Here is a 21,149-nt window from a genome sequence, read left to right on the forward strand (position 1 = left end):
GTAAGTATAAAAACAATTGAGCCAGGAAGCTGGGCACACACAAACTGAATTAGTGCTGAAGAAAGGAAAAGACTTCCAAATATTTGACTTCTAAGCTTGCTATGTCTGCTTTCACATCTGTGAAATGGGAATAATACTATTACTCTGAACGTATTCTAAGACTTCAAAATACATGTAATTCTTTCCCTGGTTGTCATATGGAAGGAGAAATTTCAGAGCTGTTTGGAAACAGCACCTTCACCTTTCTTTAAGGTTAGGGTTGAGTACAGATAAGAAGTGTTCTTCTGTGTGACTTTAGAGCCTGGAAAGACCATCTGATTTTATTTCTTTTTTCCTTAGGAAACAGCTCGCATCCTTGTACAATTTCCCCAGAACATGTAAACTTTAAATCACAAGGAAGCTGAAATGTGCCAGCAGTAGGTGTCTGCTGTCAGAATAAATCTGAGCACATGAAGAATTTCTCCCATGGGTACTGGTGCAGCGATGGAGTGGCAAATCCCGGCCCTGATTGGCTCGATCTGCTGCCCATCACGCTGCCAGGCAGAGTGCGGGCGCCCAGCTGCCCGCTGGACCAGAGGAGCAGATGTGCTGGGTGTGGAGGGACTGATCTCTTCTCAATGGAAAGAAACGCTGCCTTCAGGTTCCTACTGCTTTTTTTGTATGTAGGGTTTGCGGTCTCTGTGGAGCAAACGATTGCGACAGTGGATGGCAGGTCAGTAATTGAGTGTATATTCGCAAACTCTGTTGGTGGAGTTGAGTGCATGTTTTAAATGTTGTAATTTGGTCATTTGTGCTGTGTGGAAGCAGATTCAATCGCAGTTTAGAATGTCAGGACGTGATTTTAATTTTCTTTTCAGGTTTGAAAACACCTGGGGCTAATACAGAAATGAATTATTTTGAAACCTATGCTGCATTAAAAATGTAACTCTAAAACAATTTTATAAACAGTACTAGAAACGGTTTTAAAATGAGTGCTTTCTGGGCATCTGTCTTATATTTCATTACATTTTAATGACTCTCACACTGACTTTCCCTGGTCTGTGTAAAAATGAAGTTATAAATAGAATAACAGCACGGGTGTGAAAACTACTCCAAGAAATATATGTGCTAAAATATTCTACTTGTGTAGAATGAATATTTGAAGCATGAATTCAGTATTGCAAGGAAGTATTAAACTTATGAAATTACTAGAGATTTGGATTTATCATTGTTTATAGTGCTATTTTGTTCTCTAATGAAATATAAATAGGAAGCCCAAATCATAGCAAGGGAAAGAGAGGACTTTCTAGAGCCAAGCATTACAAAAGTGAAAACAGCCTAAACTGTATTAGTTGAATCATGCCCCAAAGTCACTAATAACACACAGATCAAGTGTGCTGATGAAGATCACAGCTGGCAGTAAAATCTGTGCATTTAAGGCAAGGAAGGACATCTGGTGATTTGCTTAAGCTTGTATTAAGAGATCTGCTAGTCAGTTACCAATAAATACTACAATATGTTTTCATTTAAATAGCTTACTTGCTGTTTTGCTCCGCCAGTTTTCAGATTTGTTAGTGTCTTCTTAGTATAATTGCTCTTTTCTGTAATCGGATCAAAATCTGAGAGAGAGCAAGCAGTGGAGCATGACATGAATGTTATTCTAATAAATATTAAGAAATGAAGTTGCAATCTTGATGCCAGTGAATTGAATGGGGATTTTGCCTTTGCATTCAGTGGAGGTGGGATCATGCCTGCACAGTGTTAATTTGCTAGAAGTTCTGTAAGCTCAATTTCATTTTTTATATTAAAATTGAAAGCTTGAGTATCTTGTCATACTGATCTAGTTCTTATTGAACATCCATTAAGTACAGCTCAAACCCCAGTACTCAGTACCTTGTAAAGTAATTATGTAAATCTGTCTCCCTGTGTCAAATCACATGTGAGGCTACCAAAATATGACACAGAATACTTAAAATTTAAAAAACTATAGTTGTGGGCTTCGTAGATACTTCTTAATGAGAGAACTTAAATAGATAAATTTAAAACTTAATAACATTTTTTGTTAGGATGTTTCTTAGAAGGAACTAGCTTTTGCCCTGAATCTGAGTGCCCAGGCTTACACATTTATAATTTTAGTAACTTCATTGAAATTACTGATGACCCATGTCCCTAGGACTGCAACCAGTTCATTGCTACCAGGCGCTCAGCAATCATTCATCACCTTTCATCATAACTTTCTTTTTAGTGCATTTGAAGGTTCACATGTTATTTTCCAATTAAATGCTTCATAAATGAATTGAAACTAGTTCAGCATCCAGTGAGGTAGTCTGCAGCTGGACAATATTAGTATTAGAGTGATAATTCTGGAGTAATTGAAATACTGCAGTAGAGTGCGTTTTGTCATCTGATGCAGTTTGTCAGAGCAGCAATATGAAGAGTAAAAGCGTGAATATGGCTTCCTTTAACCTGATGGCGTGAAAACTGTCTGTGGCCTCCACACTCAGTCACTGTTGAGTGCCAGGCTTATTCACGTGGCTCGTCTGAGTGGACAAAAGACTGCTCATGTGAAAGTCTTCGAGGGCTGGAGCCTATATGAACTTTTTCAGACAAACAAGCTAGGCTTGGTTGTCTTACGTAGATGGATAATGTCATCTGATAAGAGGGAATTTACACTTCTTTATACTTATAATCTTATTTAATTGGGTTTTATGTAGTGATTAGTCATCCCAGTGCTTTGTATTAGGGCTAATCCAATTTCATGTGGCTTCCTGACATACTTGGTGTGGTAAATTCAGCATACAACATACATGTCTTGGTGTATATCTGGGCTAGTTATTTACAAAATGGTAAGGAAAAACATTAGTCATCAAAACATATACCATGTGTGCAACTGAATTTGAAATTTTAGGGCAGAGTGGCTGAAAAATAGGATAAATTTAAAAGTCTAGTCTCTAATGCAGTGTGCTAAAAATTATTTGCTCTCACTGATTTCATGTCTAGCCACTGTTTGCTGATAGTTTTGCAGGCAGTGGAGAAGGCTGTAGTGCTAGCTAGTTTCCTGTCTCTTATACGTGTGTTTAACATTTTTATATAAAAAAGGGAATATATATTTTTAATGTGTTATTGTTTTCCCATTTCTTCTTACAATGCTTTTGTTCTGTGAAACATGCTCCAGCTGAGGGCAAAAGAGCCTTGCTGCTAGAGAGCACCTGTGAATTCCTCACCTTAGAATCATAGAATGCTTTGGGATGGAAGGGACCTTTTGAGGTCATCTAGTCCAACCCTCAAACCTTGCCTTTTGATTGGAAAGGCTGCTGATTTGACAGCAGGATGGCTGTTGAAGGTCACCCGTTCCTGTCACAGATCACACACTTCTGTGACACCTCAGGGTTGTGAGTGTCAAAGGCAGCTGACAGACCCGATACCATCAACTTGTGCTTGCTCAGAAACCGGGAGGCGATCCTTCCCTTACACCACTGAATAAACTGTCTGTGCCATAGTGATCTGGCTTTAGTTAAGACAAAGAAAGGACTGCAAGCCTTGCCATGATGGATTTCCCTCGTCTTTCTCTAACAGGGCTGCATGCATTGTGCAGGAGGAAAGGAGGCAGCCAGCATTGCTAGTTAACAGAGTAGCGAACAGGACTACCTAGGTGGAGTTACTTCCCTTGCGTGCCTCCGCCTGCCTCCCAAGTGTGTCTGCCATGTGACTGATCGTATTTGTCAGACTGTGGTACGTAGTGGTGCTTCCCGGGTCACTCTCTCCACTGCATTCCTCATGAAAGCATGAATATTTCATTAGCTGTGCATATTCATCTATATTTGAGTATCTTCAAGCTGAGAGCAGAAATTTGATGTTTCTTCTGGGGCAGCGTGGCGGTGCGTTGCTGTGGTTTTACAGGTGATGTACAGGAGTCAAACTGCATTGTCATGAGCTCCCAGCCTGCGCCCGCGGGCTGCGTGGAGGCCGGTTATAACCCTTCTGCTCAGGATGTAACCCCACAGGGGCGTTCGCAATGAGTATGCCTCACGTATTCATTGTATGCTCTCCTCAAGGCTTGGTGTTGCCTATCAATTAGCATTCCTCAAGGTGATTTAATTGTCACGGCCATGGTATTAGCCTTATCCCAGAGGGGAAGCTAAGTAATGATTTTTTTTTTTTTTTTAATGGACAATAATGAAACCAAAAGTAGCCCTTCCTCTTCCCAGAACAACATAAAAACCTTTCAAGTCCAGTGAGGGTATGAAATGAATTACACAATTTTACGCCAGTCTCCTCTCATCCCAGTGTTTTAGTCTGCACGCTACAGCATGGTGATTTCCAAACTGGAGTAATGGGCTATGAGCTTTTAATTATGTGTATAGGTAGGAGCTAAAAGTATAACTAAGCATGACTAAATATATATAGGTGCAACTAAATATAAGTAAAGTTAGTATAACTAAATAATTTACATTCATTTCCTTTCGGTATGCCTAATTTTTTTAGCTATTATCATGAAAAAATGCCTAAAAATACCTTTTCCAGCTAGAAGACACAACCTGTCATGAAGGAAGACAAGAAAATGAAAATAAGGCTGCATCAAATCACAAAACCCATGCTCCTAATCGTTAAACAACCTAAGAGAGAGTTTTACCTGAACAAGAAAACAAAGTTCCGTCCATTTTAGACATATCTTTTGTCACCTGTTTGTCGAAATGAGGATTATTTCCACCGATCTCTGAAGGCTGCTCGCTACTGGGATGAGACCTTTGGGGGGCCTAGAGACCTCAGCTCAGCACTAACTCCAGCTCCGAAAGTACTGTGGGGAAGAGCGGGACCCACTCTGAAAGTGCACAGCCTCCTTGAAGTCACTGGGATTTAACAGCTTCAACTGAGGAGAGAGTTGGTCTCACTATATGTAATTAAAACTACCAGATTGATTTTAAACAGTGAACTACATTGAACTTTTTTGAACGTAGGATCTTTTTAAGGTTCTTTCAGCTCGGATCACAGTCACTGCTGCGGTGCTGCAGAGCCTAGATGTCTCTTTGTGCTGTTACGTTTTCTCTGGAGACTGTCTTCTGCTTTATTGCCCTGGTTGCTGAAGGGGTTGAGCAGCCTTCCCGATGGTCTGGAGCAAAGCTGCTCATCAGACCTGGTGTTTGGCAGCAAAGTGACAAGCTGGAATACAGACTCCACTTTACTTTTGTCTGTTTTGCCTTCTGGGTTTGAGGAGTTTGCAAGGGGACACAAGAGATCTGTTTGTGGCAGCAGAGAGCATGCCTGCGAAAGGATATTCCTGTTGGAGAGACACTGATCAGAAGAAACAGCCTGCTGCCCTCCTGAACCTTGAGTGTAAACAAGACATTGTGTGTGAAATCCGGGCTTTGCTGAAGCAGGTAGCGTCGGCATGGGTTTCAGGCAAGCCAAGTTCAGTGTGATCAAACTCCCTGACTGCCAGAGCTGCATGGGCATGGCAGCCAGCAAGGCCGGCTCTAAGCCATCCCACATTTCTCCTTTGTTGGTGTTAACGTTGTTCAGACTCGTATTTATCTGCCATTAAGGATGTGGTGATGGAAATTAGGTTGGGGTCATGCCTGCAGTACATGCTAGTGGGTGACAGTGATCCCCCTACCCAGGAAGTCCATCGGGGAGTGGGTTCACCCAGCTGTTCAAGGGCTCCCCAGCGAGGCCAAGGCTTGACCCCGCAGTTCAAATACCTTACGGTGCAATTCGCACATAAATACTGAAAACTGCTTTTATTCCTAGTCTTTATTTTATTCCTAGTCCTCATTTCTTTTGTGGTGGGTTGGAAAGCTGGTAAGAAACCAAGGGAAAAAAGAAGATGGAAGTGTATTTCCACATGAAGTGGCTGTGAGGCAGTTCCGGCCCCACCATTGCTTACGGCCTGGAAGGCACTGTGCAGGCAGAGGTAGGGCAGGGTGTACAGGGTCTCCGTGAGATGATGCTCAGCTGTGAGTGCAGGAGGGCCGGTGTGTTCACCTGCTGGGGAACACTGATAGCAAATGTGAGAAGTGGACATGTGTCATCAGATCAATAGATCAATCTGCTGTAGGGGGCTGCAGGTCCCAAGGAAGATGCCGTGGCGTGGAGGAGGCAGGAAGGTGTTCCTCTGACGCAAAGAGTGGAGTCTGGTCCTAAGGACAGCCTGGTTTCTTGGACTTTGTTTGATCTTGTAGGCCTTTCGGTGATGTACATGAATCTACTGGGCTTGATTCTCTAGTTCAGGAAAGTAGATCATACTTGCACCAGCTGAAGACTTGTCCCTAAATTATACCAAAGAAGGAAACCAAAGGCTGAAAATTTCATGAGCCTGGTAGTTGTTATCTGAGATGTGCTTCACTTGCTCCCTACCTTGCAGCTGACTTCTGTGGCATTTGGGATTGTCTGGAACCATTCAGGACCTGTCTTTAGATGGCTGTACATCTGAGCTTGCGGCATACTAGCCCAGTGCGTTTGCTCTATCCTGGAGGAATTCAGCATGTTGCTTCTGATCCTCACAGGGGGCTGAGGATGGTGCAGCGCTATCCTTGTGTTCCCCTGCTCGTGGGCTGGAACTGGTTCATTCTCTAACCCAGAACTGATGTCCCATGGAAAGGGACAAGACGGGTAATGAAGCCTTTAGTCAATATGGTAAGGACATGGGAATGCCTGGCAGGATTTATCCACCTGAGGGATCTCTGAAACTGAGGCATTTTTAGCCTGGGTACTGTGGCTTTGGGATTAATTTGCCCTGTTCCTGTGATACTAATCAGCCAAGGATCTGAGTTATGTTTTGAATGTTTTATTGAATGAGGCAGGAACAGGAGCTCTCCCCAGTAGGCTTGCTGCAGACTTTAAATCCAGATGCTGTACAGTAACTATTTTTCTCCTCTCTTCTAGTTCACGTGTGTTTTCAGATCAAGATTCTCTGCAAAGAAATGGTAAGGCTTTTTTTTCAGTGGGCTGAATGACTGGATACTGGCTCTGTTAGTGCGGCTGTAAAAGATCTTCATTCCCTGATGTTGCTTCTGTTGGCATTAGTGACTCACCTGTCAAATGTGTTGTTAAAGCATATCCCTCTTTAGAAAATACCTGTTAAAGGATTTGCCTGGTTAAAATAATCATTTACTGACTAACTCTGAGATGCAGTGAGAATGTGGAAGAAAGAAGTATTCACTCCTTTTTTTTTTTTTTTAACCAAATGAAAACAGAATAAAATGTTTGAAGGATGGAGCTGTGAGAGTGTCCGTGAAATGATTTGTCATCTGTCAAACTTCGCTCTCCTGGCAAGTAGTCAGGCTGTCAGGTTATTTGTCACAGCTTCCCATCTCTGGCCAGTGCAGAGAGAGAAATTCCCACCCAGAGTTACATGCTTTTGCCATGCCATTCAACACACACCCTTTGACAACAGAGTTTGCTGTATGAAGAAAGAAGAAGCTTTTTTTAAGTGTGTTAGGGATGAATAAATACATGTATAGGCTGAATCCTGTCATTTTTGGGCACTGGAGTTCTTCCCAGTAAGGGTGGCAAGATGTTCAATGAAAAGAAGAGGAACCTTGTTGTTTGAGTGAAGTAAAGTAAACTAGAAAATGGATGGATTGAAGGCAATATTTGCACCAAGCCAAAAATATTTTCCAAACCAAAATCGGGTATTCTGAAATACACCTTTTGTGCAGGGATAATTATTGTTTGCATAAGAATGTGCAAGATCATGCTTTTATAAATGATTGGATGTTTTCTTTTTAGGCTAATAACACACTTTCTTCTGCAGGTCGACGTTACGACGGTGGTGTAAAGCCAAAATTTAATGTAAATCAAGTAGCAATTACACAGGTAATGTTTGAAGGAACCGGTGAAGTTTTTTCATAGCACATTGAGATCTTTTAATTTGCATTATTAAATTAAATAATACATTGTTCACAAGAAATAGCCAACAAAACTGTCTAAATCATGTGATATGGTACTGATTCATCACGTGCTGTACAAGGTATCTTCTGCTTTTCTGAGAAGTGCAGTGAGACTTCAGTTGCTGTTGCTGGTGCTGACAGGCAGTGGGTTTGGGCACAGGGTCTTACTGAAAGAACCAAATCCTATCATCGATATTCTGAACAATACCATTTGACTATTGCGGCCAGTATTTTGCTTATATCACTTGGTACTAAAAGAACAGCTGAAGCAAAACTGCTGATTGTTTAAACTTAGTGGGAGTTTTTCCTGAGTCCAGTCTGTAGGTCTTGTCAAAAACTGAGCATAAAAGGTTTCCTTATCAAAACCCCTGCAAATGATGCAATCTAATGTGAATAATCTGTTGATTAAATCTCTCTCATCTGTACTTCTGAGAAGACAGCCTTATCATTTATACAAATGACAGTCATAGTCAACGTTTCTTGCTGGCTGTTGCATCACGTTTTCTGACCATGATCTTACCACGCTTTCAGCTTGTTGCTGTGAGTAGTTACTAATTTTAATCCTAAAGCAGTCTTATGCCATATGTAAGGTCAAGTATCAAAAGGGGTCTTTCAGGGTACGTATTTACTAATCTGAACAGAAAAAAAAAATCTCTCTTTAAGCCAAGATGAAGCTTTGGGGCTTAACTGCATCCCTTCTGGAGCCTGGTAAGATGCTGTTAGTGACTGGGACTAGAATACCTCTCTTGTTTGTACATGACTGGAACTTGCTTAATCATACGACAGGCAAAACAGCCATGCAGACATTATATATGTTATCATATTCAGATAGAACATATGTGTAGATGAAAAAGTGTTGGTGCCTGGAAACTTTAGTTTGAAATATGGAAATGACAGTTGCATTTTGAAGTTCTTTCTGAGCCCTAACTCACTGTCTCAAATTATATTGCCTGACAGCCAAATTGTCCTCCTTTTGCTATGGAATTTGCCTTAGAAGGGATAGCATTTTTCTAATGTCTATAGATGACCTGGAAGCTGCAGTCCCCAGGTTTTAATCTTGTGAATGACTGATTTTGGAAAGGTAGGGGCCCATACTTGAGCCATCCTGTTCTGCAGCAGGCATTTTCCCAATTTTAAAGCCATCAAGAGCCAAACGGTCTGCAGGTAGATGTAGACTTGGACATTTCTTTCACCTGGACAGCTGCCTAGTGTGCTTTCAGCATGGTAGGCTGTGTCCTTGACCCAAGCTGAGTCCTCTTTAGTGTGTTGAAGTAATTCTTACAGGTGTCCTAGAGAGTCTTCTGCTGGGGTGAGCACCTTGTGATTCTAGCTTTGCTTCATTTTTTTATACTGGGCAGCTCTACGGTGAGATGGAAATGTGGTTTGCCCCGGTCATACTACCCCAGTAGAACAAATATAACTTATATTGGCTCTCTGGCCAGTTGTGCTAGAGCTAGAGGTCTGTATGGTGCCATTCCCATGGTGGGAAGGGGTTAGCCAGAGATTTCCCTGCTTCCTCAGTCCAGTAATGCTGCGGCTGAGAACTGGCTCCACAGATGCTCTCCAGGTGCCGGCCTCATTTATTCTGGTAGGATGGAGAGTAACTCCTGAAATATGCATCTTCTGATACTGATCTTTTATATGGTCAATCAGGTTGTCAGCTACAACTTGAGCAGGAAAGGACAGTGGGAAAGAGCATCCTGGAGGCCATTCACCCACAGCCCTCTCAACGTCACGGTTAATGGCATCCCCTGCATTCTCTTCTGGGCCAAGAGGATCATGATTAAATTTGAAAACCACACGCAGCTGGATTTGACAGAGAAGACATTTGGTGTCCATGCAACAGTGGATGTTGGAGATTCAAACTGCAGTGAAGACAATGCAATGTAAGGTGGCATTCTACTCTGCCAGTGGAACAAGTACCAGATAACAAAGTCTAGTAAATACATTCCGAAGGAAACAGACCGTGTATTATGTGGTGTAGAGCCCCAGGGGCAAGCTCCTTCCTATAACGTCCTGATGTTGCAGGCAGCAGGGCAGCATGGGTTATATACTTTCAGACCAGTCTTTCATGGGGCGCATAGATGTACGCAGCTGTCTTATCTCTTGCAGTGGTGTAGTCAGTCCTTGTGGCCAGCCAGTTTTGCTCATAGTGCCTGTGAGGCTCAAGCTGTTGATCTCTTTGGTCTCCAGCTGTTTTACATAGCTGCTTGGGAGACTGAATAGTAGATCCTATGCTGAAGATGGGGGCTTAGGGCCTGGCCATGTATGACTACTTATCCCTTCATAGGATATGTGTCACCAGTAATGTAAACCATTGGTACACAATGCATATGTGTATTTAGAAACAGTTAGGTAGCCCCAAGTCCCAGGATGTGATCCATGAGTTGCTGAAGCTGAAGAGTAAATTCACTACAGGTTTGCATGTGACCTGAAGAGTCTCTGAAAACCTGAACTCTGCATCCCAGTCTGTCATGAATTTCTTCAGCATGAACAGCACAATGCTTTCTTTGCTCATGCTAAACCTGAGTGAGAGCTATATATTAACCTAACTGGATCAAAAATCTTCCAATCCCATGACCACACTACAAAGGCATGTAGGTTTTTTCGATATCCTTTGTAGCGTACCTGACCACTTCTCTCCCTCCACGTAGTATGCTGGCTGGTTTCATGTCTAATACCAGGTCGTTGACTCCACTCTGGTAGGCAAAAGTCTAAAAATTAGGAGGTGGATGCCTAACTGGGCACGTGCTGAACATGAGCATTGAGTCTACCCCATAACTGAAGTTTAAATCTGTAATGACACACAAGAATAAAAATAACATGACCAAAATCAGCAGTTTCATTTAGCTTCTACACAACATTTCACCTGTACATCTAAAGACATTTCCACAGAAATTAAGTGTTATCTTGTTCTGATTATACATCTGTGAAGGATAACCCAAGGTGCACAGAAATTTTAGTGAGGCTACAAGAAAACTGAAAGCACAGTTGAAAAAGAAGCCAGATTTTCTCTGCATGGTATCATAGTATTCAACAAGGCAGTCTGAGTTTCACATCATCAGCATGCGAACTAATCCAGCACTATGTTTTGCAAGGCAGAGGTAGAGAATGGAATAATCTTATTTTAAAAATAAAAAATAATAACAAACATTCCTTCTTCCGTTCTGGTCTGCAATTCAGAGATAATCTTAGTCTTTTTAGTAATGATTATAACCTAATAGAAAATACACTCATGCAAAAGTAAGGGTTTCAAAACACAAAGTATAGTTTTATAGTTGTTCATAAGGCTTGAAAAATCAGAAAGACAGTGCAGTGGTGGACTGCAAACTCCTACTGGAGCTGCTGTTTGGAGACTGTTAGATTTGAGCAGGCTACTCTGTCTACCTATCTGTCACAGGTACCTCTGCACTCTGGTTACAGTAGTGGGTTCTTCATTCTTTAAATACAGAGTTTACATTCTGTAAATACAAGAAATTAGGACTTGGCCTGGCTGGGAGGGAGATAAGTCTCTTGTGTTTTGGCTTTGTGGCTAAAACAGTGTTGATAACACACCAGTATTTTGGATCTTGCTGAGCAGTGCTTGCACAGCATCCTGGCTGTCTCTGTTTCTCACTCTTCCCCCCCCAGCGAGTAGGTTGAGGTTGGCAAGAGGCTGGGAGTGGACAGTGCCTGGACAGCTGACCCGAGTTGTCCAAAGTTATATTCCCTGCCATATAGTGTCATGCTCAGCAATAAAAACTGGGGTAGAGGAAGAAGAAGTGGGTATGAGTTGTGTCTTTCAGGGTGTCCATTGCCCAGAGATTCACTGGGCATTAGTCTTCTCATGGGAGATGGTCAGTGATTGCCCTTGCAGAACTTCAGTGTTTTTCCCCCCTCTTTTCTTCACTTATTAAACACTATCTTGACCCAAGAGTTCTCTCTCTTTTGTTCTTCCTATTCTCTCCCCTGTCCTGCTGTGGAGTTGGCAGGGGGGGCACTGGATGAGTGGCTGTGTGGGTCTTAGCTGCTGGCTGGGGTCAGCCCACCACAGGGCTGCATTGTGTTGGAAGATATTTGGGAATTTATAGAGCCCGTTATTCATTAAAAAATCTGCAGGAAGAGTCAGTGTTTCACCATATCTGAGGTTTGATCTCAAAATCTGTGAGTCCAGAGCCATCTCATCTGCCATGTCTTCTGATCTTTCTCTTTGTTTCTCCCATAGTTTTCTGAGTAGCCTTGAACTAGGGACACAACTGCTAAAGGCAAGCAGAACCTTGATGCTTAGTTTGAAGTTGAGACTGGCATTTTTTTGCTGGGGTCAAGAGACATACTGTGACTACTAGTACTACAGGCCACGAAGATGGTGAAGGGTTTAGAGGGGAAGCCGTATGAGGAGTGGCTGAAGTCACTTGGTCTGTTCAGCCTGGAGGAGACTGAGGGGAGACCTCATTGCAGTCTACAGCTTCCTCACAAGGGGAACAGGAGGGGCAGGTGCTGATCTCTTCTCCCTGGTGACCAACGACAGAACCCAAGGGAACGGCAGGAAGATATGCCAGGGGAGGTTTAAGTTGGACATTAGGAAAAGGTTCTTCACCCAGAGGGTGGTGGAGCACTGGAACAGGCTCCCCAGGGAGGTAGTCACGGCACCAAGCCTGACAATATTCAAGAAGCATTTGGACAACGCCCTCAGACATGTGGTGTGAATTTTGGGGTTGTCCTATGCAGGGACAGGAGTTGGACTCAATGATCCTTCTGGGTCCCTTCCAACTCAGGACGTTCTATGATTCTATGATTATGATTTTATGATTCTATGATACTGAGCCTTTTCTCCTCTTTTCTGTGGAGAGGACAATGCTACTCCCTCCAAATGGTTTTGCTTTCTTGCATGTTCTATACTTTGTTTATTTGGGATACACTAAGAAATACTAGTCGCACTGACTCCTGCCCTTTGAATGTGTTCCAGAATCCTAACCAAGAAAGCCCTGTCTTATTCTGAGCTCTCGCTAGGATGGATTTGTCAGGACATTTGACAGATTGCATGAACAGATCTGTGGCATCTCTGCTAGATTCCACGTGTCAAGTAATTAGAAACTGTATGTTTCAAGTATCTATTCATCCATTGCCACTGACAGCATCTTAATTACTGATTGAGGTCCCTATGTGTAGAAATCATGCTCTACAGATAGGAAAATGGATAATCTGGGCTCATGAGTCAGGATTAGACTCAGTGTAATTGCCAAATACAAGTCTCGGGTTAGATTTTCAGTCAACCTGCATTTGACTGTAGCAGAGAAGAAAGTGAAAAACTGACTTGAATGTTGCTCTGTAATCTCAGGTCTAAGGACTGATCTAAATTATGCCAGCTGATGGCTGAGTGCTCACATGATGCATTGTCCAGTTTTTCTCACCTCAGAAAAAATATATAATATAAATATATATAATACATATATGTATTTGCTATATGAATATAATAATCCAACCTGTGGGATTTTTTTTTACACATCAATTTCTGGATCAGGCCACTGAGTTTAATGCGGTATTTGCCTGTGTCTAATCCTCAACTGTCTATGATTTCCCTTTGTAATAGAATGAGGGATAGTCTAGATTCAGTGTCCTGGCTCATTGGACCAGTGTTAGTCAAGGTACAAGAAGTCTAGATCTCATATGAAATCATAAGGCTAGCTGTTTTTTTTTTTATTATTATTTTCTTCAGCTTTAGGTTCAGAAATCTGTCAGATGCTGCATGGTTTCACCATGCTTTGTCTCTAGCTTAGTCTGAAAATGTTATGTCACCAATGAGAATCTGTTACGCAGGTTTTAAGAGGCAAAATATTATTATTAAGCCAAAAAAAAGGTATACCACTTAATCACGCAGTGCTCCAATGCATTAATTCCAGAGATGGCAGAAGGATGGTAGAGTATGCATTCGTTTGCGGTTAACCTGCTAGGGCCTTTCACTTGCCCATGCTCACCACAGATAAGCTTTGTAGAGCTACCTCAAAGTCAACGTATTTATATTGCTCTAATGATGCACATGTGTGAAATTTGAACTTAAATGTCATCTGCATTTCTTATGCTCTAGTATCTAAAAAGATGAGAATAATGTGGCTGTTTACACTTTCTAATGACATTCAGAGATGATTCATGACCAAGATGTCATGGCTTGAGAAGGAAAATACAGATCAAATGAACCTAATTGTCAACCAATGTTGGAAGCAGTGGAATTGAATTGGGTTGAAAGTTGAGCATGCAGTTTTGTTCTTTCTGGATAGTCTAGGCCTCCTTCAAATTAACAGCTGAACTGCTAGATTTCACTGGAGAAAGATTTAATCCTTTCAGTTTGTTTTTCCACTGACTTCAAAGGTATCCTGAGCAAAAGGCTCCGTGTATAACTACGCTTAATCTTTTGTGCTGCTTTTTTCTCTTAATATTTGTGAAGTTTTTATCTAGCCTGACGTTACTTGCTTTTTGACCTAGGCTTTCTCTGAAGTTTGGTGACATTGGCAATCTAAAGGGTCTTGTTATTAGGTAAGTTTATATGATAAAGAAAATATTAGGTAATCACATATTAATATCCATTGTTATGAGTTGCTTGTGTGATTTGTTTTAGGAGAATTTGTGTAAGCAAAAATAACATGATAGAACTGTTGATTGTATAATCAAGACAGCCGCATTTAATAGGTCTGTCATTTGCCTGCCTTGTTTTATTAAGGCATTTCTTCTTTTATGTTGACTTTTCTAGTCACAAAAAAAGTTCCTGTCATCTCTTTTGCATAGAATCTTCCCATGTCTGAGATTTTTGCTAAACCTTGCTAATTAGCTACATTTTTGTCTGGGAATTTTTCTGCGAAAACTGATAGTGTAGGCTGCTCAGGCATCAGACTGTGACCTACTTTATGTTTGCTTCTTGGCAATCAAGCAGAACAGCATTTCTTGATAAACAATTTTCTATGTCTTGGATGGAAGTACAACACCAGTGTTGCATATAGATTTTTCTCAGTCATTTAGGAAAAATCCTTCACCTTTCCTCTCACTGTGTGGGAGAGCAGCAAACTCCTTCAGCTGCAACAATGAAGAAACTCACATAATTTTCCAGACTCAATAGAAGGAGCTAGAGCTCACATGGATTTAAATGTATGAAGCTCTGGTAATACCAGTGTACATTCTAAGATTGTTCAAGTGTGAATTGAATAGTTCCAGCTGTTAGTTAGACTTGCTTTCTTATTAATCTTTTTTTTCCCGTACAATATTTTCAGATTCTTATTAACAACGAGCTATTACCAGCTGTCTATTCAGAACTGGTTCAGTTTACACAGACTGCAACTTCTTTACAACCACTCCATACAAGCGACGTTTAATGCAACCAGAATATATGCACCAGCAAGTTACTCTTACCACTGTGAACATGTGAGCAGCTTGCAGAGATATGATGCACTCCTCATACCCAGCTCTGCAAATGATCTTTCAAAGCTTTGGGAAGTCACTTTTATTGATTTCCAGGTAATGTCGTGGAAGTAAGCCAAATGGATCCTGTAGGTTGACTGATGGGAAATTTTGCACTTCACTGCCAAGAAAGTATAATGAGCTTCCATGTACAGTTTACAGGATCTCCATGGAACTTGAAATAGAAATGAAGACTTAAATTATTATACTTACCTTCCTGTCAAAGGAAATGAACAGCTATATAGATTTTCTGTAGTCTCTTGCATAGGTTTCCCTTTAGTGTGGGCAGTGAATTTAACTTTCAGTACTACATCTCTCTGAGCCGGGCTCTTAAACCCGGCATCAGTAACAGCATCAGTCACCATGTATGGGATTCATCTCACTTAACTTTTGAGGCCTAGTAATTTTAACCTTGTGCCCTGATTATAGTCACCTGAGCCTGCCTCTAAAGCCAGTGGATAATTCCTCTGACCCATCTTAGGTCCTTATTTTAGGATGAGATTAATCATCTTCTGAAAGTGCCTGTTTTTCTGTGTTTGGCAATAAGGGAGCCTACGATAACTGGACTAGGGATGTCTTGCTTTTAGATGCTTAAGTCATAGGACATGAATAGCTGAAAAAGGGGATTGAGGGGGAAAGCTGATTGCCCTTTTCTCACCATGTGATAAATGCCCATGGACTGATTTAGTGGAGCAGACAGTCAATTCCCTGAATGCCAGTGTGGTAAACTTCATGTTAGAAATGAAGCCACAAGTAAAACTTACTGGTATTGAGCATAGTTGAATGCAACTTCATGTAGTTTAGCTGATTTACTGCCATATACCTCACACTTGGATCTGGTGAGAAAAATCTAATATTAGGGTAGGCAATTGAGAATATTTCCTTGTTTGTCATGTTGAAGTTTATGCAGTTTGAAACAGAGACTCTGGAGATTCTCAACAAATGATACTGGAAATGCACTGTTAACTTGAAAGGTACCATACTTACATTTAAATATTGCTGGACTATCAAGAAGATCATAGAAGATTTAGTTTAAAACACAACTGCAAATCCTTTGGGCAGCAGAGTGAAGGGGATTAGAGTAACTGGCAGTTTCTAGAAGACTGACCTGGATAAACTCTGAGCATTAACTGCAGCTAGCACTGACAGATACAATTTTGCAATAAGCAGATATTATACTGGCATCAGGAGCAAATTCATGAAGTTGTTTGTAAATGAGACGCAAGTACTTTATTTAATATGAGCCCTTTTGTTCTCTTTGTAGATTCAAGGCTTTAACATTCGAGAAGGACATTTTGCCTATGCAAAAGACTGTGCATCCTTTTTCTCTCCAGCAATACTTATGGGATTGGTTATGTCGCTGATTCTGCTGCTAGTTCTCGTCTATGCTCTTCATATGTTGATCCACCTGAAATCTCTTGACAGGCACTATGAATGCAAAGCTTCTCCTGCCTATTTTGCACAGATGAAAGACAATGACATGGGAGATGAGAAAGAGCCACTGAGAAGCAGTGGAAATGAGTCCTATGAACTTAGAAACCAACAGTTCAGTAAAATCTATATTTAGCAGTATGCATCTGTCTCAGTGAAATAAGTGGTGTATTCTTCTGCTGGCACTGTCATGTGTAGTTTGTGCAGATTTTTCACCAACTGATGAAAGGAAAAGTAGGTAACACTGTTTAGCCAGTTACTGTCTGTTGTTTGTTGATAACCATCTCAAAGATGCCTTGCGAAACAAGATGAGAGAAAAAAAAATTCCATTGTGAGTAAGAGATTTCATGTTGTGGGAGTTTATTCCTGTAGTACAAGACCAAAATGCGTATCTTTTCATCCAGCTTACCAAGTCTTGAAGAGAGACTCAGTAATGGAGACTTTGAAATTAAATAAAGGTACAAAAAATTGTAAAATAAAAAATATCTTTTTGTTTATTCTTTCAAAAGGCAAGATTTTTCCTGGTTTTGTATTTGCTTCATCCACCCTGCTCTGTGTCCTGACAAAATAGCATCTATTCCTTTCTCAGTGTATGTTTTCCTTTTATTTTCCAAGCTACATCCCCTCCTCTTTGTCCTCATAAACTCCTTTTTTCCTCCTTTGGAGTCTTCAGAGACGTATAAGCTGTGTATTATCCACTACACTGATGAAATAATGATGGCTCCGGTACAGCGGCATCTTGATACTTTTCTCTGTCTAAGCTGGAGGCTTACTGTAAGGATCTAGTGGGACAACAGTAGACATCTGGTCAAAGGCTTACCCTTAACTTACCGGCTCAACTCCATGCCAAAAGACAGATTATGAGCATTATACCCTGTAATTCTAGGTTAATTTCTTTTCTATCAAATCCCATCAGTCTCCCTTGGGAATTCTACCTGAATGGAGATAGTCAGTGCTATAATTGAAAATACATATATAAACAAAGTGGTGGAAGCACCCTAGCAGTGAAAAGGATACTGTGATATAATTTTCACTCCTTCTGAGCATTTAAGATACTGTCTTCGCACTCATCCTTTCTTCTGTTAGAGTCAAAGTTTGGGAACTCCAAATTAGCCTGTAATTTGGCCCTGACTACTAGCAAGGAAGAATGCAGTAATGTACTAACTGTAGTGCTTTTGGGTCACAAGTAATATAAACCCCAGCATGTTAGAAAATCTTCTGCAAAAACAGATTTAGTAACCAAATGCCTTTTTCGTTTTAGATAATAGATCTAATTAGTTGTTTGTGGTCTTTTTAAACTCTGCTGCAATGGTCTTTAAACACCTTGAGAGACGTCCAAAGATCTCCTGTTTATTAGCACAGATGCAACACAGACTAGATATGGAGTCCAAAGCACTTAGTTTATTTAAGAAGGCACTTCAGAGGGAAAAAAAAAAACACCTTTGAAGCATAACCAGACATAAGAGACAAGCTTCTGAGGACTGGGCAAGGCTGCCTGTGACCAGTTACTGCCAAACTTTATCTGTTTCATAAAGAAAGAAAGCAAAAACATGAATGTCTGGGAACCTTAATGAGGTTAAAATGAGAAAGTGCAAATAAAAACCACAGTATTCTATATGGAGTGGCAAAACATTTGCCGGCTTGGTCCCCTCTGCTTACACACAGGGATGACAGATGTAGGCTGATGACAATGTTAGAAGGAGCTCAGGATGCTAGTGCTAAATAGGTGATTGTCCTCGGAGTATGGAGACCAGTGCTGTGATGCCTGGGGTTTGCTTGCCTGTCAGGCAATAAAAACCTGACACTAATCAGTGGTAGCCTGACTGTCAAAATTGCCATCATTCACTGATGTAAAATACCCACTCAGCAGAGCTGTGCATGGTGGCTTTGGGCATGGCAGCGCTCTCTAAACCTCATGTTCTCTGAGGCACAAGTATGCTAGTTCCTCCCGCAGAGCTCATTTAACCTTCTGGTTAGCATCTGATAATGCTGTCAGTGTAATTCTTACCTGTCATTTTCTTGCATGTTTTAAATAGGCAGTATTAGCACCGTTGCTGTAAGAAGGTCTTATGAGACTGATAAATCAGGAATAAGGGAGCTTCCCTCTAATCATGTCCCTCCCTCCTTGAGTCCTTCTAAACCTCCTTCCCTAGCTATTTTCCAACCCACCCATGTTCCCTTCACCTTATCTTGGTTTTGAGGGTGAGGTGGTATCTGCTGGCTTTATGCTCAAGGGACTCAGCACTGCAAATCTCCAGCATGTGTCAGTGCAGAATTTTTGGTGCACAATTAAAAGATGAATGGGGCCCTTTCAGCAGGAATGCACTTGGACAAGAGAGATTAATTTACAACCACTATTTACAAGGCAAACTTCACAAGAAAAAGAGAATGCAGGTAAAACTAAAAAAATTGGCAAGAAAAAGAAAATTCCTTTCCTTTTCTCAGCTTTTTCTAGACCATGACACAACTGGTATTACACCCAGGATCTCTTGGGTGGCGGAATACAGTTAGTAGTTATCTTCTCTCTGCTGGGACTTTTCATGTTGCAGTCCTGCCTGGCAGTGGCAGATGATTCTACTCCACCAGGTATGCTCAGTGTCATCACATTTCTACTCAGGTGCCAGCAGGCGTTAGAAAGGATAAATACACTAATTGAGTTAGACAGGAAATACAACGTTCAGTCACAGGACTGGAATTATAAGCCATGTATTTGTAAAGAGTTATGGTGGAAGAAGCACCAGAAGAAAAAATCATCATTGCAGTTCCTGTCTCCTTGTGCTACGTATAAAAGCAAGCACCCAAGGCTGAAAAAGACAAAATGTGGATTTTTGCATTCCCGGTAGGCTGTTTTCTGTGAGCCAATCAATCCTTATCAAATGCACATTTTGGAACAACAGGTGCATTCCACTGCTCTGGTCCTGAAACAAGAAAATTGAAGTTAAAATTATTTGCTTTCTACAAAAATACGCTACATTGGTAATAACAGACTCATTAATAAAATATAAACTTTTTTACATGGTCCACATTCTGCATTATTTCATTGCTACATGAGAACATAGCAGCCTTTTCAACATAGGTATGTTCATTCAAACAAAAGCCTTATAGCATCTTTTCAAAACTGATTCAGTGTTTCAAATTCAGGGCCCCGTCCACTCTCAAAGTCAAAGGGAAGAGTCTCATTTCCTTTAACTGAAACAGGATAAATTTCACAGACTATGCAGCTCTCACTGTGCAATGGTAACACTGAATTGAACAAATAAATACATTTGTTTCTTATACATTTCAGCTTCTGTAGTTAAAATTTTATATAATTTGCCCCTCACCCCAATATTGGGCAGCTTCACATCTGCAGAAAACTAGGGTTTCAGGCACTACATTAAGTACTGTTGTTCAAACTAAAATGGTGGACTGTTGGCAGAGTATTAGTTACAAATGCATAAGGAATAATCAAAGCCAAGGTCACTGTGAGACAGGGAGAAAAGCCATGAGTCCACTAGCTGGTAAGTAACACTGAATTCCAGCAAGCCAGAAGAAATAGATTTATTTCTTTCCTTCAAGTTCCTTTAAACATTGATTCTTGCTGTAGCAGCACTGGTATTTCTGGCAGATTTTTTTTTTCATTGAGGACTTTCAAAAGCTGGATGCAGCCTTCAGTTTCAGAAACTGTGCCCAGGAGCAAAGAAAGAAAGCCTGTTTGGGGAAAATGTAGCCCAGTACAAAGGGAAAAATTGCCACTTCAATCCTGAGAAGCTGTATCTAACTATGAGTAACAAAGAACCATATCCTTAGCTACTGTTGCTTCTTATATGAACAGAAGACAGCGTCAGTGGAAGAACAATTCCCATGGAAGAATCTCTACTCAGCATCATCCTAAGAAGATCTTCCAATACCCAACACCAGGGCTTTGGGCTAGCATTCGGGCTACCGCTACTGGTAGTCTGCATTATATCTTCTCTTAGTTAACTCAGGTAGTAGCAAATCAGTCTTCAGTTCTCTCTGTGACTTTTGTAGCTCAGAATTTGTCCCAGCTGAAGGAGTACATCAAGAGCTGCGACTTGCATGTAGCCACACCAGCTGGGATGCCACCCTGTGTGGTCTTCTAAGCTTGGTTTGCCTGCAGTAACAGAGCCAAGAGAAGTGAACACAGACTGAACAGCCAGTTTGGGATTCATCATCAAGCCAGCAGGTGCACCATCTGAGAGGACTCGGTTCCTGCCCTGGACCAGTACTGCTCTCTGTCCGTCTGTCTGTGCAGGTAAAGCCTCATCAAGGGGTAGTCCTAAAACTAACATGAAGCATTTTATTAAGTAAGAATTTGTATCGCCTAAAGGAAAGTGAACAAAGTAACCTGCCTAAGGGATCTCGAACTTTACAGTAGTACTATATGTTGCAAATAATTCCAATAAATGTGATTTTCTGAGTGTG

The 21,149-nt window shown here is 41.1% G+C and overlaps 1 protein-coding gene across 1 annotated transcript; it reads left to right on the plus strand.

Moving 5' to 3' along the window:
• Nucleotides 1-617: 617 nt before the first annotated feature.
• Nucleotides 618-16,860, plus strand: LOC309602467 (V-type proton ATPase subunit S1-like protein; the record flags this gene model as incomplete). Its single annotated transcript, XM_082336051.1, has 7 exons — nt 618-712; nt 6,862-6,902; nt 7,733-7,794; nt 9,522-9,754; nt 14,328-14,378; nt 15,107-15,350; nt 16,558-16,860. 7 exons carry the CDS (start codon nt 618-620, stop codon nt 16,858-16,860), a joined length of 1,029 nt encoding a protein of 342 aa, XP_082192177.1.
• Between the last annotated feature and the right edge of the window lie 4,289 nt (nt 16,861-21,149).

The sequence above is a fragment of the Platalea leucorodia genome (assembly GCF_965183815.1).
Source record: "Platalea leucorodia genome assembly, chromosome: Z".
In the NCBI taxonomy this organism is placed as follows: domain Eukaryota; kingdom Metazoa; phylum Chordata; class Aves; order Pelecaniformes; family Threskiornithidae; genus Platalea; species Platalea leucorodia.